This window comes from Batrachochytrium dendrobatidis, assembly GCF_000203795.2.
Source record: "Batrachochytrium dendrobatidis JAM81 unplaced genomic scaffold BATDEscaffold_1, whole genome shotgun sequence".
Classification (NCBI taxonomy): Eukaryota; Fungi; Chytridiomycota; class Chytridiomycetes; order Rhizophydiales; genus Batrachochytrium; species Batrachochytrium dendrobatidis.
Genome location: NW_006281099.1, coordinates 3,818,023 through 3,843,913, shown reverse-complemented (window position 1 = coordinate 3,843,913; position 25,891 = coordinate 3,818,023). Strand labels below are relative to the sequence as shown.

At 39.4% G+C, this 25,891-nt stretch overlaps 7 protein-coding genes across 7 annotated transcripts; 3 read left to right on the top strand and 4 right to left on the bottom strand.

Annotated features, from left to right (window-relative positions):
* Nucleotides 1–1,269: 1,269 nt before the first annotated feature.
* On the top strand, nucleotides 1,270–3,180 carry BATDEDRAFT_85109 (uncharacterized protein; the record flags this gene model as incomplete). Its single annotated transcript, XM_006676362.1, has 1 exon — nucleotides 1,270–3,180. One exon carries the CDS (start codon nucleotides 1,270–1,272, stop codon nucleotides 3,079–3,081), a length of 1,812 nt encoding a protein of 603 aa, XP_006676425.1. The 3' UTR covers nucleotides 3,082–3,180.
* Nucleotides 3,181–7,429: 4,249 nt separating this feature from the next.
* On the top strand, nucleotides 7,430–7,759 carry BATDEDRAFT_22416 (uncharacterized protein; the record flags this gene model as incomplete). The annotated part of the gene is made up of 1 exon (XM_006675500.1): nucleotides 7,430–7,759. One exon carries the CDS (start codon nucleotides 7,430–7,432, stop codon nucleotides 7,757–7,759), a length of 330 nt encoding a protein of 109 aa, XP_006675563.1.
* Nucleotides 7,760–12,421: 4,662 nt separating this feature from the next.
* BATDEDRAFT_31262 (uncharacterized protein) lies at nucleotides 12,422–13,160 on the bottom strand. Its single transcript, XM_006675589.1, has one exon. The coding sequence runs from the start codon at nucleotides 13,016–13,018 to the stop codon at nucleotides 12,638–12,640; it is 381 nt and encodes a 126-aa protein (XP_006675652.1). The 5' UTR covers nucleotides 13,019–13,160; the 3' UTR covers nucleotides 12,422–12,637.
* A 722-nt stretch (nucleotides 13,161–13,882) lies between these two features.
* BATDEDRAFT_22414 (uncharacterized protein) lies at nucleotides 13,883–15,748 on the top strand (the record flags this gene model as incomplete). Its single annotated transcript, XM_006675499.1, has 2 exons — nucleotides 13,883–14,689; nucleotides 14,837–15,748. The coding sequence occupies 2 exons, from the start codon at nucleotides 13,883–13,885 to the stop codon at nucleotides 15,746–15,748; spliced, it is 1,719 nt and encodes a 572-aa protein (XP_006675562.1).
* A 1,423-nt stretch (nucleotides 15,749–17,171) lies between these two features.
* BATDEDRAFT_86014 (uncharacterized protein) lies at nucleotides 17,172–17,801 on the bottom strand (the record flags this gene model as incomplete). The annotated part of the gene is made up of 1 exon (XM_006676087.1): nucleotides 17,172–17,801. The coding sequence occupies one exon, from the start codon at nucleotides 17,799–17,801 to the stop codon at nucleotides 17,172–17,174; it is 630 nt and encodes a 209-aa protein (XP_006676150.1).
* Nucleotides 17,802–19,023: 1,222 nt separating this feature from the next.
* On the bottom strand, nucleotides 19,024–21,159 carry BATDEDRAFT_86013 (uncharacterized protein; the record flags this gene model as incomplete). The annotated part of the gene is made up of 4 exons (XM_006676086.1): nucleotides 19,024–20,097; nucleotides 20,200–20,266; nucleotides 20,344–20,651; nucleotides 20,989–21,159. 4 exons carry the CDS (start codon nucleotides 21,157–21,159, stop codon nucleotides 19,024–19,026), a joined length of 1,620 nt encoding a protein of 539 aa, XP_006676149.1.
* Nucleotides 21,160–21,294: 135 nt separating this feature from the next.
* Nucleotides 21,295–25,668, bottom strand: BATDEDRAFT_85108 (uncharacterized protein; the record flags this gene model as incomplete). The annotated part of the gene is made up of 6 exons (XM_006676085.1): nucleotides 21,295–22,589; nucleotides 22,668–23,061; nucleotides 23,171–24,853; nucleotides 24,914–24,981; nucleotides 25,075–25,324; nucleotides 25,411–25,668. The coding sequence occupies 6 exons, from the start codon at nucleotides 25,666–25,668 to the stop codon at nucleotides 22,480–22,482; spliced, it is 2,763 nt and encodes a 920-aa protein (XP_006676148.1). The 3' UTR covers nucleotides 21,295–22,479.
* Between the last annotated feature and the right edge of the window lie 223 nt (nucleotides 25,669–25,891).

The following is a 25,891-nucleotide window of genomic DNA, read 5'->3' as shown; positions in this document are numbered from 1 at the left end:
GACCATCAACTCACAGTATAAATTGCGTGTACGACAGTTTACACGCTTACCCATCAACAATAAACCCGCATAACCAGCAAACCGTCAACGAGCAGACAGCTCAGTGGTCGGGTTGATGTTTTTTGTTGGAGTTTCTGGATCAAATTTGACCTGATTTGTACCGAGTTGGGTCATGACTACAAGTTTGACAGCAATAGATTGATGTACTAATAATCTGATCGTGCTGTTGATTGTATGGATGTTGGTAATCCGTTGCAGATTGATACGGAATGTGACCAGAATACCACAAAGTTTATTGAGTGTGCACATCGCATTCGATGCAAAGCACAATAAACAAATGCGAGTTGCAGCATTCATTCAAGGTTCGACACCAGTCGATACAGCATTGACCGCAATGGCATTTATGTCAACAATTGCACAATTACGGAATAAGTTGATTGTTGCTTGGCATTCCGTATCGACAGTCTGCGTGTGTGTGCAACGTGCTGTTGTCGCATATAAACAACTTGAATTGACTTTGTGGACAAAACACAGTCACTGTTGCGGTGATGTTCACAGTCGTGAAAATGGTTTCGAATACCACAACTGGTATAACAACTACATGTGTTGGTGAGCAACCAGAGTCCAGTTTGACCAAGATCTGTCCCAGTAATGATCGAATGACATTGTCGTGTTTGGTCATCATGACAACAATGTCATTGGTTTGACTCTGCAACTGACCAAATGCGCTAGTCACAGCGTTTCCAATTGAGTTCATATTACTTGTGAGGATCGTGAACATATGACGGCACTGATAGCCGACATTATTGTCAAGTTTGTTACAGTAAATCAAAGACACAAAAGAATGAATCAATATTCGATTACGTCATTTATTAACAAGTGAGTGAGTGTGTTTATAATATGAGAAAACAGTGAAAGAAACCAAGAATACAGAAAAAGGCTATGCGGATCCCAGTTCAAACGTCATTGTTGAGGGTTTTTGATTGTTAAACTATTCAGAAATGTCTACGACCGCAGCCTAAACATACACAGCCCACACATTCACACACTACTAATGTCTCACACAATGCAAGTCAACACTCTCACACTAGTAATGTCTCACATTAATGAGACATTAATTCTGGTGTAAATTTAACTAATTTCCAAATATTTAAATCGTGTGAATTGTCTTGAAATATCCCAAAATTTTGTTATTTTGACTCGATTAAAAAGTCGATTTTTGTTTCACTTGACAAATAACTACGCCTTTTTTCCTTGTCTCCTCACAAAATGTCAAAAAGATATCTTAATGTTGAATACGCTGGAACAAGAACCAGAATCGACATTACTGACTTTGAAGACCTGAGTGACGCTCAGGATGCCATCAAGGCAAAGTATGGCCCTGCTATGGCTGACATTGGTGCTCCTCAACTCCAGCTCTACGACCAACAAGGCCAGCTTATCGCAGACCTAGATGACATAGCAATTGAAAACACTCCTCAGTACTACAAAAAACGTACTCGAGGAGGCTCCTGTGTTGTTATTGGTGTTTTACCTTTACCTCCAAGACAACCTACTCAAACTGACCTAGATTCAGCATCTGCTGCAGCCTCGACCTCTCACTTACCAGCAGAGGAAGGCTCCTCTCACAAACGACAACGTACCGAGCCTGAATCTGAATCTGAGCCCGATAATTTGACAGCCCGACTAAAGTCGTTTGCAAATGCCCAGCTGGTCGATGAATGCATACAGTCGACAGATCATGTCTTTTTCCCATACACCCAAGACAAGATCCAAAAGCTATATGTTAGAGAGTGCTATAAAGATGTGTTTGAATTGCTCTTGAAACACATTAGTCCTAGCATGGAATCATTTGCAATATCTGGGACGCCGGGCATTGGAAAGTCGCTATTCTTTGTCTACATTTTGTACCGCCTGATGGATGACTTTGCCGAGAAAACTCTGTCTCTAAAGCCAAACCGAATTGTTTATCAAATGGGCTCTACGTACAAATGCTTTGACTTGCAACAACAACTCGTCACCAGGACCACGGAGTTTGATGCGGAGGAATTGGTTTGGAAACAAGATACATTCTACGTTATTGATGGACGAACGTCTGAACCGCTCGCTTCGTCTTGTATTGTATTGTTCATTTCATCCCCCCGTTCGGAATGGTACAAGGAATTTGTGAAGCAGAAGATGGCCAAGGAATGGTATTTTCCTGTTTGGACTTTGGACGAGTTACAGACTTGTCGGCTCCATTGCTATCCGGGTTTAAAAATCGAAATGCTTCAAGAAAGGCATCGTATCTGTGGTGGAGTCGCTCGCTTTGTATTTCACAATGATTATTCTATTCCAGTGCCAAAGAAAATGCTAAGTGCTTTGGCTGACGTCAATGCTGCTGTCGGGGTCAAATATGTCGGAGAGACAACAGACATATTTCCAGCATCACATACGCTGCTGCAAATACTGGTGGGAGATGATGAGTTTGGGAATACTTACCAGTTTACCGACTTGGATGTGGCATCAGAGTATGTTGGAGAACAACTCTGGCAACTTCGTTCTTCTCAAATGATTACCAATCTACAGGAAATGTTTGGTGGTGCTCCCAACGAGATTTCCAGGCATTTGTTTGAGATATACGGACATGTGGTTTTTTCTACTGGTAGGAAAACTCTTAAATGCAGATGCCTGGAAGATGGTAAAGCGACAAAGATCACTTTGGATGCTCTCAATAGTCAACGAACTACATTTGGAAAAAATACTATCCCTACTGCTGCAGCACTTAATGGCAACTATTACGAACCAACAGATGACGATAATTTTCCAGCAATTGATTCACTCAGTCAACAGGGAATGTTTCAATTTACAGTTGCTGCTGAACATCCTATTCGCGGAGTTGATATTCTTACACAACTGTGCAATTTGTATGATGAACCCAAACTCTACTTTGTGGTTCCACCTCATCGGTTTGAAAAGTTCAAAAAGCAGACTTTCAAAGAAAAGAAAGGCACAGAGCAGGTACGACCCATTCCTGGATTGAAACAATACGTTATAAAACTCCCTATAACGCAATCAGATTTGAAGAGTAGAAAGTGGTAGTTGTATTTTACAACTGAAATGGCATATTTTCAACCATTCCAATTATTTGATAATTCAATGTTAATAAAACTGGCATTATACAATTGTGTACATTCAAGGAATTGATATGCATTTAGCATGGAAAGTCCAAATTCAAGTTTACTATTGTAACATACGCTTTTTGACAAATAATGGCTCTGTTGACACATCCTTGTACCATCTAATCGTGTCCGATTGAAGCATCAAGTATGAGTTTGGCAGACAACTTGCAACTTTAATCAACTTGTATACGGTAAGCATTTTGATAATGTCGGCATTTGTCAGGATATCACACCTGACAACTTTGAATCAAATTTAGCAGTGATTATAGGTGAAAACACCAATCTAGCACATCAACAATTTCAGACAATTCCAGACAATCCGATTCTGATTAGTTCTAAAACCAGAATTCACATTGTAACCACAAACCAAATGCGTTCAATATCAATCACAATCATCATGGACGAATGTATCAAAGTATGTCGTCAACTTTTGAATATTTTAGCAGTCTTGCTTAAAACAAGTGGTATCATCCAGTGCACTACATATACTACTCATGGTCATTGACAACTGATTGTGTAGCAATAGTGTTAGTGTATTGTGAGCAAAGTATTGATGATGGAATAACACACATTTTGGTTATGATACTAGAAACACACAAACTTCAAATAACTGCGCAACTATTTGTTCAAACTCTGCTCCAAATATATGTTGTTGTATACAGCAAACCCGGTAAAGTGTTGTATTTTGTCATGGTTGCATTGTTCCGAGACATAATTCAAGGCTTGTTACAATGGGTTACTGGGTTTGATATCCAATAGATTTGATAAAAGTGTTGCAATTGACATTTATGTTTGTGGATAACAATATTTTGGAATCAACTCGTTCAATTTGGAAATCAGTTGGATTTCTTGCAGATATCAATACCAATGTCAGTTCAACTCAATTGATTGGAGTAGCACTCGAGTGCTTGCAGTATTGACTTTGGTTCAAACAGTAATACACAGTGACACACTGATTATCATTTCAACAAAATATGAGACAGAAATGATCATTCCCAAAACAAGGAATCTGAATGACTGAAATGTAGATTGTGAGCATATGACTGCATGTTGATGGTCATCATTATTGACAAGTAGATCACAGCAAATCAAAGATACAAAGGAATGATCCAATAAACTAATTGCGTTGTTTATTAAAAAACGGGAAGAGTGTTTTATAAAGTAGGAGAGCGATGAACAATACCAGAAGGAAGGAATGTATGCGAGCCATCGTTCAAGCATCATTGTTGAGGATACCTGATTACTATAGATCTTCCATCCGAGGTGACTGGTGATCACAACTGATGATCACATCCCAGATATATACAAAGGATTGACTCAGTGCAAATCAACAGACTTGACATCTCAACACTCTCACATTACAATGACATACGCTATTAACTGTCCAACAATATCGAGTTTAATTTGGTGGATATTAATCGGTGTTGTTTGATCATCAAATGGCATACATGTCTAATGACCGGTATCAGAAATGGACACCACCAATCTATCAAAATGACACAAATGGAGCATACATTCCAACTGATCATATATTGAGTTGTATAGCAACATATTGTGTAGTAATCATGTGTGATCCATTGTAAATCATAACCACATGTCTAGCATACTTTGTGACAATTACTTGTCGGTATAAAATGGATGATTTGTCCAGTTTATATTCAAATGTATTGTAAAAATGGTGTTTTTGATCAACTAATACTATATGACCATGAATGATGGAACTGGAACATGATTACAAGTATACACATTCAAACATTTGAACAATTCTGATACAATCAGATGTATTGTCACTTGTCAGTTCTACATGACTGTATCGGATCTGTTCAAATACCTGTGATGTGTATATCTGCAACTCGAGATCGTGAATGATGTTTGTAGTGCAATGTCTGTTATGACAACCCATATCAGTTATACAGTGTGTATCATATTTTAACAGCACTGATCATGTTTTGATGGATTGTTATACGTCGCAACGCTTTGAAAGTCAATTCTACCACGCAAGTTGTGAGATTGCAAGTCGAACAATATCTCGTGTGATAGTGTTTTCATATGGAGCAATATTGTATCACATCAGAACATTGTATTAGTCGACAGGCACACGATTGTGATGGTAATGGTTTGCAGTTTGATACACGTTTGACAAATGAAACGCAAGTTTATTTGGACAATTACGAGTGTTGGCTGATTGCTGCAAGATTGCACCAAGATTGCTGATATTACAACAACCACAAATGTGTCCAGGACTGCTGTGAAGTTCCAGTATATGGACAGTTGGTAGGATTACAACAAAATGGCATTTGCAAGTTTTATGTCATGGCTATGTGGAGTCATGCTGTATTGATATGTCCATCTATGATACAATGCCAAAAATGTTAAATGAACAATGGATAATGAGTAATGAACAATGGGTAATAGAAATATAATTGGTGAGCATTTTTCAAGGCATACATTAGGTGACATTCCGTATAACAATATCAACAAAAACAGTAGTTTAATGGATGAATCTAGAAATACTATACCATCGACATTGGATTGCTACTCGAGACTGATTGGTGGTTGATCAAATGGGACAATGAAATATTTGACTGGTTGTGATTAAACATACATTACAAATTGTAATTTACAACGTGGTTGTGGTTGGTAAACCGATAATGTCATGCATCTACAGTAAGATCCAAACCCAAACTAATCCAATTCAATCCATTCTAGTCCAGTCCAGTCCATTCGTGTTGTTTTGTAATCACTGTATCGTGTAATATTTGATTTAGTGACCAAGAGTTGTCAGGAATCAATTGATGTAATGAGTGGTTCAAATTGATGTTTTGTGTGTTGATCACAATGGTTGTGTATTACAAGATCACTTGCGGTATTGATTTGTCAATCGACGAGTGTAAGTCACTCGAAAAGAGTTTACTTGACTGTATGATTGAAAACAATACCACCACTTTGGCACAATTGATACCCGATGCTGGATTGACTGCATGATTATTTGGCAGTTGGATCAACTCTTGTATCGTTGGAACCCAATTTGACAAGCCAGCCATATCCATACAAAACAGACGACTCGAATGGCGTGTTTGTAGCCAATATTATTATTTGAACCAGTCTTTCAGTTTTTCCAACCTTTCCAACACTTTCAATCCACTTGATCCACTTGGTTCACTTGATCCTTGTATCAAGTCGGAACATTTAAACATCTACCATAAACCATTACAACCAGTTTTACATATTGGATCTATCAAAATGTTGAACAAGCTCAAACCAGCCATTGATTAAATCGAGTTGTTAAATGCTGAGTTGCATGACTGGTTTTGGATAGCTTATTATTGACTACGCCATTCAAATACCGATGATCGAAAACACCAATATTTCAATACACGATTCGATTGGTAACAGTGTGGTTTGGGTATTTACTGTTGTCAACCGATTTCAAGTCTTGTTGATAAATGGTTGCACTTTTGACAATCAGTATATCCGCAATCAGTTGGAATTGGTTTTGATACTGTATGCCAAGAACCTATTTAGTGTTGGTGTGATTCAGGTTTTGAAATACTTGTATATTTAGACATGCCATCAATGCAACAATGCAACAACACAACAAACAGTAATACACTGATTGACAATGTATACGCTGAATAATCCAGATATACTTGATATATTTGATACTGTATTAGAACCAATCAAGTTCAACTTTGATTTGAATGTCATGCATAATAGTAAAACTAAACGTGTGATATCAACAATCCACCTAGTGTATGTTGTATATCGACATCATAATGCATACCACGATCACCACATGATGGTGCACAAACATGTTTGACATGTGTCATGTAAACACTCGATATGCCGTGTATTGGCATCTTTTATCATAAACCAACAGCAAGTATATTTGACTGTAGCGACTTTTACTAGCATATTACATCAATCGACTATGCTGATCGACTGTCATACACACATAGTATACCATACCATGCAATATCACAGTATTAATGGAATGTATGATACTGTTGATGACAGATCCCAGCAGAATCTGAATGGTTAGATTCGATATTCAAAGTAATGTATTGCTGTATGTATGTATTGGTCAAATTGTAATACAAGTAATATCAATGCATTAGTATGCATTAATATGCCAGTCAACAGTCATATTCAAAACCAAGTCAATAATATGTAATGAATGTCAAATCACATGCAAAGTTTAATTATGGATTCAAGTCGTGAAATTTCCATTTTGATAAATTGATTCATTTTTCCCAAATAAAATCCTAATGAACAACTCGACTCATCACATATTAAAACTACTACACTCCCACATACTCAAACGACCACTTACCACTACCAACAGTCATGCAGCAACATCCAAACCCCTGCATGACAAGGTTCAAGATCATATCAGCAAAAACTACTTGCTGTATGGTGCAATGTTTGGAGTAGCTACTATTCTTGGTAGTTTCCTCTGTAGTCAGATCAAAGAGTCAGAAGTCAAACTCAAGGCTGATGTCAGTGAAATCAAGACTATGCTGACTCCGTTCATCGTCAAAGTCAAGATGAACAAGGAGAGACTTGATGACATTAAAAAGGACTTGCACAAGAGATGACGACTGATTACTGATTGTAAATATACTAGCATTATTATAATATATTTAAAATAAAAACATGAATGTATCAATGACTGTAATCATGTCAACGAGACCAAAATCACTCATAATTGCCATGACCAGAGTGTTGGATGATCTGTGAGTATTATTAGATGATTGTGTAGTTTAACTTGTAGAGTTGATTGTCTCATTTGTCTCACAGTCATGACTCACACTCATCATGACTCAGTCGTGCGTTCCGATTGAATATTCAACATCCGATCGTGTGAATTGAATAAATTCAATCAACACATTGCATGACTTGATATCAACACTGCAATACAATGAATTATCAATACCAAATTGTGTTACAAACACTAAACATTGTTGTTTGAATGTGTTGTATTCAATCCATAACAAACTACTAATCGTGTATTTTGAACCATTCATCCATATACAATAATGTGATGTGTTGTCAATATACAATAGTACACTATACACATGGTTGATACAATCAATTGATGTGTATGCATGCATTAAACACAAGTATGACTGATTGTGTGTATCAAACTGGTTATTGATTGTTGTGATGATATATCGAACAGTTGAATATTTATAACATTACAATGTTGTATTCACATAAAATCAAACATTTGTATGTTGCAGTGATTGTCAGTATTTTGATTTGTAATAAAAAATGATCAAATGTTGAGTTTGCTGAACATTGACTGGATTGTTTATTTGTGATATTTGGTTTGTATCAAACAAGAGTTGGGAATTGAGCAAGTGTCGACAATGTGGAATGTATTGAAACTGTAATTTCTGAATGAATGAATTTTAAAATAAACTCGGGTGTTGAACCACGATATGAACTCGTGCAAGCATATGCTGGTGGTGTTACAAGTTTATTGGTCAACTGTTGTATAACAGTCTCAGTGATGGTGTTAGAGTTGTGTTTGTTACCACTGGTACGCTACCATCAAAAACTCGATTGATCCAACAGTCAGTATTCTGTGATTGGTCCAACTCAAGTATCAGCACCACATGGCTGTCAACCCATTGTTGTCAGTTACATCGAGTGTTTGTCCAAATAGGTCGATTCAAACAGGTTGCATATAACTGACTAATCCAGCATTCATCCATTGTCAAACAACCATAATGCACAATACCACCAAGTGTGCAATTACACCCGCACTGATCAGTCGTTTCACAGTATGCATCGGTCAATGTCAAACATATGTGTGTCTGCAACTAAATTGCAGTCCATGACACATCCACACGATCCAACATGTCAAATCATGTATCATGAGTCCAAGATTGATCAAAAACCTGATCATGGTAAACACAGCATGTTGTTGCATATCAGACTCGATATATCAAGTGACAGTTGTACACTTGCTGATGGTGCACAGCGTATCAGTCACAATACATGCACGGTATTGCATTGCAGTCATTGGATGATAACTGGTTGCAATGTGATACCGATCGACATACATCAGCATGGTGTGATGTGACCATGATCATGGTGGAATGTGTTGGAGTTGACATTGTGAGTTGACAATCGATACACCATGCACATGACTGGAACATATGCATTCGAGTGTGATTTGGTTGGTGTCAGGTTGATCATGCAATCACATCGGTGCAACGAGTGAGCGAGCTAATGGTGATCTGAACCCATTTCAACAACAAGGAGTTGACAGTCATGGATTTGCATGCATTCAATATGTGTAGCACACCGTTGTTGGCTGTTGACTGTGTAGGCAAGTCAAGTTACCACCAACCAACAACCAGATCCAGTGCGTACATGACCATTACTAGAATGACTGCCAAGAATATTCGTGTCTGAAAGTTGATTGTGAGTTGGTGGTTTGCAAGAACCGGACACAACCAACATGCTATTGGATACAGCAACCTGATTATAGTCCAGTCACATGGTGTGATACAGTGGTTCATGCAATACAACATCCAGATATTTGTAGTGTTGAACACGACGAATCTGTTGTTCGTGTAGCATCATATCAATTGGTAATTCAGAGTCAAAGTGTTGTAACCACGGAAACTGAGTATGTTGCATTTGACTACACCAAAACTTGTTTGACATTGTTCCATTCATTGTGCAAGTACACCAGATGCCAATTGGAGTGACTGATCAGAGTCAACAAATATCACGATATTGTCGGCATACATGAACCCTCACATTGATGGTGATTTACACAATACTCATGCAATGACAATCGGTTGATATCATCGTGTATGTTGTTGATGAACATGTTGAACAACAATCCGACAGTGGACATTACAGCCGGACTCCATGTCCAATTGGAAATGGGTTAGAAACCAATGATCCAGTTTGAGCATGAGCTGATGAGCATGTGTGCAGCGCTGTTAACAAGACCAGTGTGCGTAGTATCAATCACATGTGCTGCAGTTATCATATCAAGGCACCAACCGTGACAGTGTCGAATGCATTTTGAATGTCAATCAACACAACAATAATATTGAACTGCACGCACTGCCGTTGTTGAACAATATCAACTAGTGAACCAACCTGCACAACACACTTGTTTGGTTTGAAATCGACCATGCTCAGTGGTGACGAGTTTGTTGAACACCACGATCCATCAATGTGTGTTTACAAGACCTTGCATACCAGTTTATGACACACATCAATCAGTGTAATACCGCGTTTGTCATTTGTATCAATGTGATCGCCGTTATTATTGTCGATATATGCAATCAGCACAATCGGTACAGTGTATGCAGACTGCCATCAGGTTGCATAGTGGCCGTCAACATATTGACTGAACTGTGTGTAGCAGGACACGAGCAAATAAATTGGGTGGTTCATCAGGTGTAGCATCAGGTGTATATAATGCGACTCGGTAGAATGTGACCAATATCCTGTTGTTTTTCAGGTGTCTGGTGTGGACCAGCTGCTGTATTGCATCAGCTAGTCGATTTCAAGATATATCCGAGTCGAGATCAGTGGCATCGTCACGAATTGGAAACAGTTTGTATGGTGGAAGTGAATCACGTATATGCAAGTACTGACATTACTGCAAGTCAAGTAAATGTCCACTATCGTCCATAGCAAGACACAAGTAGTGATTACTCGGTATGCCAAAAATATTATCACTGCTATACTGAATGATACGATTGGCATCACATCACATCGTATAGTGGAATGGAATGAAATGAAATGGAGTGATGGCTGTTGTGTGTGTTGCACCACCAGGCATGACTCGAGCTGCTGCAAATGTCATATCAAAACGATCATCAATACTGCCTGGTCAAATGTGTCAGCAAACTTGATCCAGATCATATGTTCATTGGCGCATTCAAGTCGCTGGATTGTTGCATTGTGTTTGTCCCAAAATGCACCTAGTTGGCTGCGACAGAGTTCATTGTGATTGTCACGGATACTTGCTGTAATGTACATCGATATTCCAGTGTTACCATGTCAAGTTGTCCGTTTGATTGAGCGATACAGTCGACGTTTATGTTCCCGAGCAGTATGTGCATGTGCGTGCAGTTGACAGTCATTCACTGTTGCATTGGCAGCATCCAATAACTGAATGCATAGCTCGTGTGTGTCCGTGTATGATCCATCAAACGCTGCATATATTCCACCAATCGTGAACATTGCAATCCGATCATAGGCATATATGCAGAGTTGTGATATGTCAGTTGGATGAGTGGAATGGACTGAATGAGTTGGTGCATGTGTATTAGTGCGGATGCAAGTGTAAATGACACATCGTCAACAACCGCAATGTTCATGTCTACACAAGCAGATTCTACAAGTGTTTGTTCAGTCTCGTCACACACAAAGTGATTGATAGAGTGTCAATGACATGCAGTCCTGCTCACTCGAGTGATGTTACTGTCGGAGTATTGCCAGCATACTGCATGACAGTCAAACGCAGTATTCATGCGTGTATGATGCGTTGTAATGACACATATTCAGTGTTCCAATCTGCAAACAGTAGCACTGATGAGTGATCGTCAAACGGAATAACTGCTGACAGGACATGTTGAATGGCAGACAAGACATTTCGCGTTTGATAGTCGCATGCAGCCGAGTGTCCAATGTACACAGCCAACAGTCCAAACACAGTCAGGTGTAAAGTTTGGAATGTTTGCGACAATTATGGTGCCATAAACAGTCATTTTGTAAATCCAAACCATTTGTCAATACCGAATGGTGTCTCGATGTTCGGGAACAGTTGCCGAGTGTTGCAATACATTGAAACCACACACTGTGTGCTTGAAACTGTCCGTTGCAATGCAAGTCTCGGATAATCCACATAGTCGGTTTGGCTGAATATATGTCAAAGTAGTGAGTGTTTGCTGGCAATGTTTGACACATTGACTGACAATATTTGACAACAATTAGGAAGTGGTGGAACACACAGTGAGGATGTCGTTGGATGCCTGCGTTGACAGTTTTTGTGTATGTCAGTTGTTGTATGGATGATTGGTGACAGAGTTGATGGATAGTGTGTGCGGAACATGACTCTGGCACAGTAATGCGGACTCGTGCACCGAGTTGAGTTGTCCAGCAATCGATTTTGGAAATGTGTTTGATGTGATGGTTTGAGATGAATGCCAAATGACCACGAATGTTACCCATTGTCATGACAGTTGATTGTTGATTCAAAACGTTGTTTGTTTGGTATTAATGGTTAGAGTGTCACTCATTGACCTGTCAGATCAGCAAGTGTTATTTTGGTGAGTTTCGTGTTTATTGTAGTCACATCAACATCAGCAGGTTGCACTACGGATTTGCTTGACAGAGTTGCAGATCCAGTTGGATTGATAGGCGAGCAACTGTGCAAACAACTGTGCGAGTTGCAGGATGTTTGAGATCCAACAAAACACTGCTTGCACACAAGTTCATGAATGCAGATTGTCAGACTTGACCATCAACTCGCAGTATAAATTGCATGTACGACAGTTTACACGCTTACCCATCAACAGTAAACCCACATAATCAGCAAACCGTTGACGAGCAGCCAGCTCAGTGGTCGGGTTGATGGTTTTTGTTGGAGTTTCTGGATCAAACTTGACCTGATTTGTACCGAGTTGGGTCATGACTACAAGTTTGACAGCAATAGATTGATGTACTAATAATCTGATCGTGTTGTTGATTGTATGGATGTTGGTAATCCGTTGCAGATTGATACGGAATGTGACCAGAATACCACAAAGTTTATTGAGTGTGCACATCGCATTCGATGCAAAGCACAATAAACAAATGCGAGTTGCAGCATTCATTCAAGGTTCGACACCAGTCGATACAGCATTGACCGCAATGGCATTTATGTCAACAATTGCACGATTACGGAATAAGTCGATTGTTGCTTGACATTCCGTATCGACAGTCTGCGTGTGTGTGCAACGTGCTGTTGTCGCATATAAACAACTTGAATTGACTTTGTGGACAAAACACAGTCACTGTTGCGGTAATGTTCACAGTCGTGGAAATGGTTTCGAATACCACAACTGGTATAACAACTACACGTGTTGGTGAGCAACCAGAGTCCAGTTTGACCAAGATCTGTCCCAGTAATGATCGAATGACATTGTCGTGTTTGGTCATCATGACAACAATGTCATTGGTTTGACTCTGCAACTGACCAAATGAGCTAGTGACAACGTTTCCAATTGAGTTCATATTACTTGTGAGGATCGTGAACATATGACGGCACTGATAGCCGACATTATTGTCAAGTGTGTTGCAGTTGATCAAGGATGTAAAGGAATGAATCAATATTCGATTACGTCATTTATTAACAAGTGAGTGAGTGTTCATAAAATGGAAGAAACCAAGAAAGTCATGTGAATTCCAGTTCAAACGTCATTGTTGAGGGTTTTTGATTGTTAAACTATTCAGAAATGTCTCACATTCACACACTACTAATGTCTCACACAATGCAAGTCAACACTCTCACACTAGTAATGTCTCACATTAATGAGACATTAATTCTGGTGTAAATTTGACTAATTTTCAAATATTTAAATCGTGTGAATTGTCTTGAAATATCCCAAAATTTTGTTATTTTGACTCGATTAAAAAGTCGATTTTTGTTTTACAATTTGACAAATAAATTGCTTTTTTACTCTTTTTCTTTTCATAAAATGCCAAAACGATACCTCAATGTTGAATACGACACTATTTCTACTGAAATCGATGTGACTGACTTTGAAGACCTGAGTGACGTTCAGGATGCTATCAAGTCTGAGTATGGTCCTGCTATGGCTGACATTGATGCTCCTCAACTCCAACTCTACACCAACACCAACAAAAACCAACTAATCAACACCTGGACTTTACTCGACTCTCTTCCTCAAGAATACTTTACTCAAGATGGTTCTTGTGCTGTTATTGGTTGTTTCCCTCCACCTTCAAGACAGCCTACTCAAACTTACCTTTCTGCCGCAGGTTCTACTTTAACAGCAGGATACAAGAAAAGAAGAACAAGTGAATGGGAGAAAGTATCAACACTTGCTCAACTTTCATACGACCCAAATTTGACCATTTTCAAACTTGACACAAATTACTTGGCCAAGACTGGCCTATCTACTGAAAAACTCATTCTTTATTGCCGTCCAACTTTTCATGAGCAATTCAGTTTTTTACGGGAAAAAGTCATTGATAATGGGGTTCTTGGTTGGATTCTAGGACCACCAGGAACTGGCAAGTCGACTACTGCTCTGGAATTTGCCTCAACTCTGGACAAAAATGACTGGGTTGTTACTTGGATTCATTTGTACATAGATTGTTATCCAGTATGTGTTCGTTTGGAGGGCGATTCAAAGAAATCCCAGGAAATCTACGACAGCAATATCGACAATTTTTTTGATATTTTGCATAAAGTAGATGAATCAAAACAACACATTGTGTTTATTGATGGATACACTTCAAATGGACAAAAACACATTGATGTACAGCAAGCTTGCTATTCATGGCTCGAAGAAGACTGAGAAAAAAGAAGATTGGTTGTCGTTTGTTCAATGTCCTCACGTTACAAAGCAAAGTTGGAGGAAGATATGCTGTTGAATATCAAACAATTCAACGTCTATTCTTGGAAGGAAGAAGAGTATATTCATGCTGTTCAAAATGACGAATTCTTTAACCATGTCAAGGCTGTTTTGGATTCTGATTTACAGATTGATTCGTCTCGTGAAGACTTGGTCCGTTCTAAACTATACTTTGCGGGTGCTTCTGCCAGATGTATGTTTCTTTTTGCGACCAAAGATGTGATCCAACAAACATATGGATCAATCACTTTTGTCAATGATATTTTTCCATACGTCAAAGGCACAATAGGCGATCAGTCTAATAATGTCGTGGATCGTCTCTTCAGTTCAAGTTTAGTAGAGAATGATGTGTTCCCTCGAAAAACATCTATTGTCAGTCGATTTTCCGGGGTTATGTTGGCCATCAAGGCAGGACCAGACCTGATTCGTAAATTGGTCAAAGCTACTCGGCATGATGGAAATCCTTCTATGAATGGTTGGATGTTGGAAATGTGGTTCTTTGCCAGTCTTTATTACGACGGAGTAAAATTGTTTGACGAAAACGATAACGAATTTCAAACTTGGCCAGCATCCAATGTCAAAACTCTGGATATCAATGCTTTTCCTGCTCTACCAGAAAATAATGGTGTTTGGTTTAAGCCAAACAAATGGAACCAGGGAGGATTTGATGCTATTTTCTTGGAGAAAGGAAAAGGGTTGGTTAGATTCGTTCAAGTAACTGATGGCAACACACATTCATTCAAAATCGAGTATTTCCACAGTTTTTTGCTGATGCTATGCCAATCGCCTCAATCGTTTGAGATTACATGCTTGGAAATTATCTTTGTTGCTGACCAAAAGAAACGCTCAACTTTCAAGGTAGCCGAACCATCGGCACCAGGCATGTTAACAGATTTTGGTTGGAGACTCGGTGAAGAGTTGGATAAAGTCAAAGTTGTTTTCATAAAGGGATGGTGCGATTAATTTGTAACTGCCGTCGTCTATCATAAAGACAGTGTATTCTAGTTAAAGCAGAAAGTATGAATCTGGCACAAAAAGATCCTGAAATTTTAAACTAATAAACAAGCTGGTACTTTATTTTAAAGATTTGACAATTTTCCTCATCTCCGATAATTTGATGTTTTTTGGCAACTTTGGACATAGTTTGGCTGTAAACACTGGTTGATAAAACTGGTATCAGTCGGTGCCCAATATATACTACTAACAAGTATTTGAAATCATTTGATGCAGAATGCCCAATAGACATGTTTGCTCATACAATAACCCAAAACATACACACGCATCTGGAAAAAGTATCTTACATTAAACCATCAAAAATATGGTTTGATTAAACTACTAAACATTCACCAATCCCTGCAAACACATGGGTGTACAATGATTTATCAAAAACTAATATTAAAAACACTGATCATACTACAGTGCAATACAATTGTAAAAACCTGTCCGAGTTGTTGAAACATTACAATAGTTTGGATGTAAAGCCTGCGACTGGAGCAACAAAAAAGTTGACCAGCTTGTTCAAAACAATCCATTTTGATATTCATAAAGTTGCCATTAACATTGTTGACGTGTCTGTCATATGTATGGAATATGAATGAGCATGACGTTGAATTTAAACTGTTCAAGGGGAATGAAACTCATATCAGAAATATAAAGATTTGAACATCAGATTTGCAAGCATTTGATTTTGTGAGTAGTCAATGGGTAGTCAATAAAAGGTCAGTATGGTTTTGTTTTTACTGGACAAGTCTTGAGCAAGTCTTGGATTCTGCTTGATTGATAAACCATCAATTCGTGACGCAAGTCTTGATCTGCGTCTTGCCAAAGTTGATCAATTTGATATTCCCTTGACCAGTTAAAATCATGTTTCCTGGTCTCAACTCCTCATAAACTACATCAACCGATTACAAGTGTCGAATAACACAATCCAACTCACTGTCTGTTCTCCAGTCACAGTGCTTTCCAGGAATAAAGTACAATACGGATGTCAATACGACACCATCAATACCACACTGCATATATTACATTCCAAACTCATACAATACAACACTAATTGATCAATATCGAACCGGTTGATGACGCAATCTACATCCGACTTTCAACAAGTGTATTACTCCGTTTGTTGTACAATGTACGACATGGTCAGTCGGTGGTATCATGCAACTGACAAGTGATTGCAAGTATGACTGGTAGTTACAATCAACACTGGTTGTTATCAGGTTATTGATGTATATGTAACAAGCCGTGTCAATGTATCAATCAACAATCCAATACCCAACACAGTATACAATCAATGATATGATTGTTGACCCATTCACGATACTCGGTAAACACCAATACATTAGAAAGTTTAAATTGATTCAAAATCAAATTCATTAACAAATCATCAATCCAAATTCGGCTCTTCAAATTTCAAACCATGCTTTGCCATAAACTTTTTTAGTCTTCGTCTCATATGCTCTGCTTGTTTTCTTATTACAGTGTACTTTTGTTTCAAGTCCTTTTCAGCTTCTGGGGTGTACTCTGGCTTGGGCATATTTTTGCTCTCGGCTAATGCTAACTTTTGTTTGGCTTTAAAGATTGCATAATTAAAATGGGCTTGTTCTTTTTTCTTTAGTATTTCTTTAAGCGTTTCCTTTATGTAATCAAGGGTTTCCTGATCTTGTTCGTTTAGTACAGTTTCCTGATCTTGTTCGTTTAGTACAGTTTCCTGATCTTGTTCGTTTAGTACAGTTTCCTGATTTGAACTAGTATTTGCAGGTTCACCTTTGTCAATTGGCCATTTTCGACCTCGTTTTGAAGCACTCGGGCCGGGTTGGTATGTCGGATCTTGCAGTTCTTCTTCAGAAGTATTTGGACTGGGCTGATCAATTGGACGTTTCCGACTTTGTTTAAAAGTACTTGGACCAGCTACAATCATTGTCTGCTGCTGGTCTTGACTGGCAGTATTTGGACTGGGTTGATCAATTGGTTGTTGTTGGTCTTCTTCAGGAGTATTTGAATTAATTATACTCATTACTTGCCAGTCTTGTCCGGAAGTGCTTGGATTAGGTTCATTGGTTGAACCTGACACTTGGCTTGAAGTGCTTGATGCATGGGTTGAACGATCGCTACCAGCCGATATCAGTACTGCATTGGCAGTTGCTACCGCGCTCAGTACGAATAAAATGCTGAATTTCATTGGGGCGATAAATGAGTTTAAACAATTAGCACAAGCAGAGTGTTGAAACTGATGTCGATTATAAAATTGAATGTAATCGATTGTATTTGTATGTTTTGTATATTAAGCCAACCCTAACCCTTATAGGTTAACCAGTTATACAGGGTTACTTGATCGCTTGTAATGGGCCACTATCAAACCATAGTATGCTGCTCCCTATTCATAATATCATATTGATCGATTTGATGATCATGCCGATTAGATTATGCTTTTACGACCCTTTGATCAGGTATATTGAAAAGCACACCCTCCAAGGGTGTTGTTTAACCGCAAATGCTTTGTTTTACAATCGTATTCAAGAATTATGACATGGTTTCAATAAACCAACAACAACTGAACAAATGACATTGCGATGATTATTCACAAAACAAGGAAATCAAACGACAATGTTAGCGATGATTATGTTGAACAATATTCATGATTCAAATATCGACAGTCAAACATTGGTTAACCAACAGTTGTACGATTATACAACTGGTTTGTGTATTGACAAGTGATCAACATCGATCCGGTCATAGTTGAAACGGTGTATCACAGGACTCGAAAGTTGACAGTATTGTTGTGGTGTAATATTAGCAATCACGCACAACTTGACATGAATGACAATGTTGATGTCGAGACTGTCAATGTATTGATCAACAGTGACTACAATCAATCCATTAGATAGAAAATGAATATTATTCGGATCGAGTATTCCAAGCTTATACTCATTTTCACTCTTGAAAATAGTGGAGGACGTTGCATATCATCATTATCCAAAATAACACACCATTTTGACATTTGAATAAAACAATTTTCAAGTATGCTATGTAGCATTGAATAATAGTCAAAATAAAACCGTTTTTCAGTATAGATTTTACCAAAATAACGTTTTTTCAGCACACTAAAAAGTAGTTACTACATAGTCCATAAGGAACATTCATTAAGCGTTTAAACCTTTTACTAAATTAAATTTATACTTGACGACTATTAGCGCATGTCTAACCAAAACTTGTTATAGGAGCTAGAGTAGACAGATTTAGCGCCGGTTAGTATGCTGAGAAAACTTTCGTTGGTCATCACGAGGATTTGTATATGACGAGCTGTTATATCCTGAACTGGATTGTGTAGGAAATGAATGCCTTTGGGAAGTGCCTTGTATAGTTGTAGGATTTTGGTAGAGTTGCTGATGATGAGGTGGAGGTGGTTGGACAGGTAGTTGTAATGGTTGACTATGTGGATGTTGCTGTGTTTGAAACCGTTGGTGATGTTGTAAATTGCTACTGGAATATGAATTACTAGGTAGATTATGCTGTTTTTGTTGTGTAAGCAAAATGCGTTGCTGTTGTGATTGATGAGCAGACTGTAAAGGCAGCAGATGCGGATGTGGATGTGGATGAAGGTTGTTCACTGAGATCTGAGGTGATAGCTGGGGGAAATGACCGTTTTTGGGGCGAAATCCGCCAGACGTGAACGTTGTAACATGTACTGGTGGAATAACAGATGGGGGATACATGGAATTCGGTATATTTGGTGGAGATCCAGATAGTCGACGAGAGATGGATCCAGAATTAGTGTAGCTATGAGCAGGATTATGACTAGATGAACCTTGACCATTGTAAAACAGTGCATTGGTATGTCGAATTGGACTGTGCGATTGATTGTATAAAGTATGTGGATGAAGTTTTTGTGAATGTTGTTGAAATGGAGGGCGCTGTGGAAGAGGTTGGCCGGGTCGAAGTGTGGGTTGTATTCCCTGATAAAACTGCTGTGGAATTGGACGAACATGTGATGGGATAGATGCTTGCGAAGAGAGCGCAGAGTCGGTATGTGATTGGTATACAGATCGCGATTGATCTTTTAAATAAGATTGATTGGACGATTGAGAGATTGGTTTTATAGACATGGGCGACGCAGGTTTCGAAAGAGGTAGTCTCTCCTCTACTGAAGTGTCTATGCGTTCACGATACGTCTTCATTGCAGAAATATCTGCCTCGGTTACAGAATGAGGCTTTCCCCATGCTTGCAAAAACTCGGGATCTATATCTGGAGGAGCGCCATCTAGAGTGTCCAAAATAGGTCGTAGCCACGTTTCCTCGCGAGATTTTTTTTGCTATAGATCAAGTAATATAACAGGTAAATTAAAATATCAACAAGGCACCTAGATCCATTGTTTTATTGGATGTCGATACAAAAGTAAAGTCAGACAACATACCCTTTCCCTATCTTCTTCCATTCTCCTTAGTATAGCATCTTTTGCCTGCTGTGAGATTGTTTCGGAGCTATTTAAAGCAATATCGCAAATGTAAAAAATCAGTAGACATATCAAGATGAAATCGCCTTCAAAACAAATGCATACTCTATAGACTTGTCCATCCAGCTAGACAAAAACCCATCCAACTGGGCATACTGATCAGCAGCAATAATATCTTTTCCTCGCCAGTAGCTTAGTACCTTTCGAACGTTTCCGACATTAGCAACACCTTCTCGGTGAGGTTTTCTTGCTAAAGACCCATCCTTTGATCGCACGCAATCGACCACGCATTCAACGAGTTTTTTGTGGTAAAGTCTTGTGAGTTCAACATATCCAGTAAACTGAAACTTGATACTTTGTTTGCAGAGGGCATCTACGACATAGAATAGATTCAGCCGACTCAATAGTGTCGACTATCATGAAATTTAACGGATGTTGAACGCATTTACAGTTTGAATGTGTCAGAATATATAATGCAAGAATGAGTAATCTGTTTATATGCTTTAATAAAACTATAAAGCCTTTAAAGGCTGAATTGAAACAGTGTTTGGGATTTGAGCAACTGGCGACAAGGCCGGCTAGTTTCCTAAGAAAACAAGTGCCGGCTCATAATGACTGAAGCGACCAGAACAAAGCCATCGACAGCCATAAATTCACAAATAGCCAAGACTCTTCATGCAGTCGCTGTTTGAAATATACCAAAAAGACTTTAAATAGAACAAAGATAAATTCAACAAACCAATGAAATACCTCTCCCATTACAGTAATCAAGTCTTCAAAGAGAATGAGATGGTGAACACGGAACCGGTAGGCAAACAAAGAGACTTTGTGGATGTTTGAGGCCGACAAACTACCCTTGAGGAGTTTTACAAATAGTTGGCTGACATCGAATGGATCAAGATCATCGGTTAAGTTGTCCATCCGAGTTGCTAGTGGAATACAACTTCAAAGTTGGTCGAGTTCAAACACAAGCAACACTGCTAAAGCATGTGATATCACGTGATAATTGAATTGGTTTGAATTGGCTGGCAAGTATCGACCATATGGCCATTGCAACGATAGTACTGCGAGTGTATAAAGGGCACTTTTAATGACAGACTATCCGTTCAATATCCTGTTTTTAGCAGCTGGATACGGAACCAGGCTTGCAAGAGATATTCAAAACCATCTTCCATCGAGTCAGTATGTCCACTTGTTAGATACTCCAAAAGCACTCTTGCCAGTCACGAACGTTCCTGTCCTCGATCACTGGATACATAAACTACAGTCGCATTCATCATCTATACCCTATGCAACACTCCATGCACAAAATAGACCGCCACCATCCAACGTCTACATCGTATGCAATGACCACTTTTATCCCCAATTTCATCAATGGGCTTTGGATCGAGGACTGCCTCTTGCACATATTATCAACGATGGTACAGTGAGCAATGAAACTCGACTGGGTGCAGTGAAAGATATAGCTTTGGCTGTCGAGAAACTGCAGTTGGGATCAAAGCCTTTGGTGGTTATTGCAGGAGATACTCTTCCACTGGCTGACTTCAACTTTGACGACTTTGTTCAAGCTGGAATGCGCGGATTACCCGCTTCCATGGTAATGTGCTATCCGGTCGCCCATGAATCAGAAACTCTCAAAACAGGTATACTTGAGGTGGTCAAACCTGAATGCGTTGATCAAGGCTCTTCACACTCCTTGCGAGTGACTGGGTTTATTGAAAAACCTCATCCGTCCGAAACCAAGTCAAGATTGGCTTGCCCTTGCTTGTATTTTCTCTCTCAGCCTGCTTTAGCTCTCCTTCCAACTTTCTTTGATGATGCGGCCAAGGTATTCCAATCAGATACTGTGAAAGCCATCACAAAAGGGACGCTGTTGGATCGTATTGATGCGAGTGGCAAGTTCATTGGATGGTTGATTTATCAGCATCCAACTTTTGCTTTTCGGATTTCTGGAAGATTGGATATTGGAGATTTAGAGTCATTTATCGAGACTGAAGAGTATGTTCGTCAGCATAAGGTCCTGTGACGCGGCGGTATGGTTTGTCGAGTAGTTGTTAGAATAGTTTGATCAAAGATTCTTTTTACGAATACAAGACCTTCATTTTTATGTATGTTCACGTTGTGAATTGAGTCATGTTTAGTAATGGCCAAAAAAAATGTGTTTCAACTAAAAGAATGTATTGATATCACTTTAAACCAAAACAATATGCATTTTCCATTGGCTCAGGATCCCATTTAACATTACAAAGTTTGTTCTGTGAATCTCACACCTTCGCGTTCAAGCTTCTTTAGCATAGGCTCGTATATGTCTAAAGACATGGGTGCAATCACGCCACGGCGTTTAAGCGATCCTATCAAAAATACCCGTGCAAAACATCAATTAGTACCATTTACAACTTGATCTAGTCCTTCATCAACACTACACCTACCATCAAGAATCATTTCAGTGGCAATAGCAGCAGGCAAGCCAACAGTCTTGGCCATGGCAGAGTACCCATTGGTTTCACCATACGCAATCATGGTAGATGTTCGAGTTTCCTTTTTGCCATTTCCGTGCTGGATACCAAATACGTGGTGCATGGCGACCATATCACGTTCGCCTGGAGTATAAACTAGCTTGCGCTGAAGAAGAGCACATAAGCTGTCGAGAATGGAATCGCCCTTTTCTGCACCTTGAGTTTCCGAGGTGATTCCAAGCCATTTTAGTGCAGCAACAACACGATCAAGCTTGGCAGCCTCCATTGGGTTGGATGGATTGAGTGCAAGTTTTTTTGCCAGATCAGTTTCAATATTCGATCCAACCAACTGTTTCAGTAACTCTCCCTAAGTAATCAAGCATTTATGATTGCAGTATCAACATTAGACAAGCATAAAATAATAAAAACGAATAGGCAATTTGATCCATAAACACATGATGAAACAAAAGACACACCCAGGAAATACCAGTAGAAAGCTCAGGCCGTAAGGTTGTATCCAAAAGTCCTAGCTGGTTAAACGCACCCATGATCTCTGCATATCCCTTGTATCTCAAAGTACCTCTAAACATTGAGTCTAGATCTTCCAAATCACCCAGATTGTATAAATCAGTATAAACCAGCGAGTCGCGATTGGCAACTCCTTCAAATGCAAAGCCCTTGAAAATGGGTACATTAAAAACATTCTTCATCAACTCTGATCCAGGAATGTTGTGCACCTTGCCGTCCATCTTGAATTTGGCTGAATTAAGCCCTGCAAGAAGAACTCCCTTTGGACTCCAGCTGAATTTGTAGCCAAGAGGATTGTTGGAGGCTTCTGGGGCTGGAAGACCACCGCACCATGACACGAACGAGGTGATCCGGCCACCAGCAGATTTCACTTGATTAAAAAGCTGGCAAGCAGTAAGATGATCAATTCCAGGATCAAGACCCACTTCATTGACAAATGCAAGACCTGCATCCTTTGCACGTTGGTCAAACGCTTTCATGGCTGGTGAGATATAGCTGGCAGTGACTAGATGTTTTTTGTGTCGCAAACACTGCTCAGCAATAATGGGATGGAGGGTGGCTGGAACAAAACTGACAACAACATCGTGAGCATCCACTAAACTAGAAAGCTCAGTCTGATCAGAAACATTCAGTGGAACAACTGTTGTTGCACTACGACCATCGGCAAGTCTTGTAGCTTCGCTTTTGGAATTGCTGGCAATAGTCACATGTGTTCCAGGAGTACGCAATAAGTAGTCCACAAGTGGGCCAGCAACAAATCCAGATCCAAGTAAAAGAACACGCTTGGTGCCAGAAATTTTGACAGAACCAGTATGGCCATGTTCAGGAAGATGATTTAAAAGATGTTGGTGACGATCAACGAGATCACCATTCAAAGTAGTAATTGAAGCGCGCTGAATTACTGGGTGCTCAGTGTTACCTTTGGCCAATTCCGAAACAAAAGGGATAAGTGACTTGCTAAAGTATTCACTGGATTCCAAAGGCAGCTCGGTAGGAAGATTATCAATGGACATGATTTGGATTCCACGGCCCTCGGCATTGTGATGGGTGGACTTGCTGATTGGATCATACATAAAGGTAGGAGCGTCAATGGTGGAAGCTTCACTCATGAATTCAAATGGACCATTGATGTCACAAGAAATATCGGCCAGAGTAAGTAGACGCAAGTTATTTTCAACAGCCAACTGCTCAGTTTGATCGATAGTCATCAGTCGAGGATATTTCTCTGTCCAAAACATTCCATTGACAATGACACTAACGTGGGGTGCAATTTTTTCGTGAAATATAGATTTAAAGTCATCGGGGTGCTCAAAATAATCTTTGCGCACAAACTTTCCACCATCCTTGCGAACCAAATAGTCTTCTGGAAGAATCTTGCAAGCATAAACCTTGTTTGTATCAAAATCTGTGGATGTAGCAAGATTGGCAAGATCGTTTGCAGAAACCCATTCATGTGGAAGCTTTTCAAACACATGGAGAGCTCCTTGAACAACATTTCCGTCGCCAATAAAGGCAAACACCATGGGTCCAAGTTGCTTTGGAAGACCCAGATTTTTGATGGCAGCGCCAGTATCAGCCACGTCCTTGCGACCATCTTCAAGAGATCTATACTGATACGACATGCCCATACTCTATGATATACAAATGTATTAAAGCCTTGTGCTGACAATACACACACGATCAAAATTTACCAAAAATGGAGTGCCGAATCCAAGACCAAGAAGACGATGACCAACAGCGTAGAGAGTATCAATCATTCCTATAAAATGAAACATTAAGAAAACAGAAGCATTAGATGAGAAGCCAATTCATGTACAGAATGCGATTGAATTTTGAAACGCAGCAGACAGACCAGCATAGCCAGCGAAGCGACTAAATTGGACAAGACGAGCGCCTTGTTCGTTGGTCATGAGTTCATAATCCACCAAACGGATCTTTTTTTCAAGGACGCTTCTGAGCATCGGCATGTTGTATTTCTGAGCCTTGTGTGTATGGGAAAAGTAAATGTACGTCTTTTTAGGAATGAGTTGGGCAATGGGAACCTCTTTGACACCAAGAATGATGTCGGCTTTGGATAGATCATCTTGAACAATGGCACCAGCCTAAGATGATTGAGAATTAAAAGGCAGTGTAAATTGGTTAATACGCTTGACATGAAGCGCCAATCTTGACAGCAATGTGCATGAACCTCTCTGTATTTATCATCAGAAATAACTCGCTTGGTGCTAGGTTGCAGATAGACTTTTGCACCAATATCTTTAGTCAGATGCAACACTTGCTCAGGCATCAGCGGTACTCGTCGCTCCCATCTGTTCTTTCCTTCACGACGAATTCCGATAGAAAGACAAGTAGCAGAAGCACTGTGGTGACTTGAGCGTAAAAACGCAGTTGAATGCACAACAGATCGAGTGCGTAGCAAAGAAGCAGAAACCAAAGACGACAGCATGATGAATAGCAGCAAAGATTTCAATTGTCGATTTGACAGCAAGTCAGCAGCCGAGTCTTTGGACCCCAAATTTAGGGTCTGCGCTGTATTCTAGCCATGGTTGAATCTGCAGCAATTCAACCAGTTTTCCCATCAGATTGTTGCTGATATCATGGCTCCTGTTCGAGTCACTTCTAAATCAAGACTGCCAGAGTATCTGCTGGACTCTCCGCTCTCAAAACTA

Bases quoted from the DNA above. Each gene is read 5' to 3' on its own strand.
- BATDEDRAFT_31262 (XM_006675589.1), bottom strand. From the start codon at position 13,018: ATGAATGCTGCAACTCGCATTTGTTTATTGTGCTTTGCATCGAATGCG.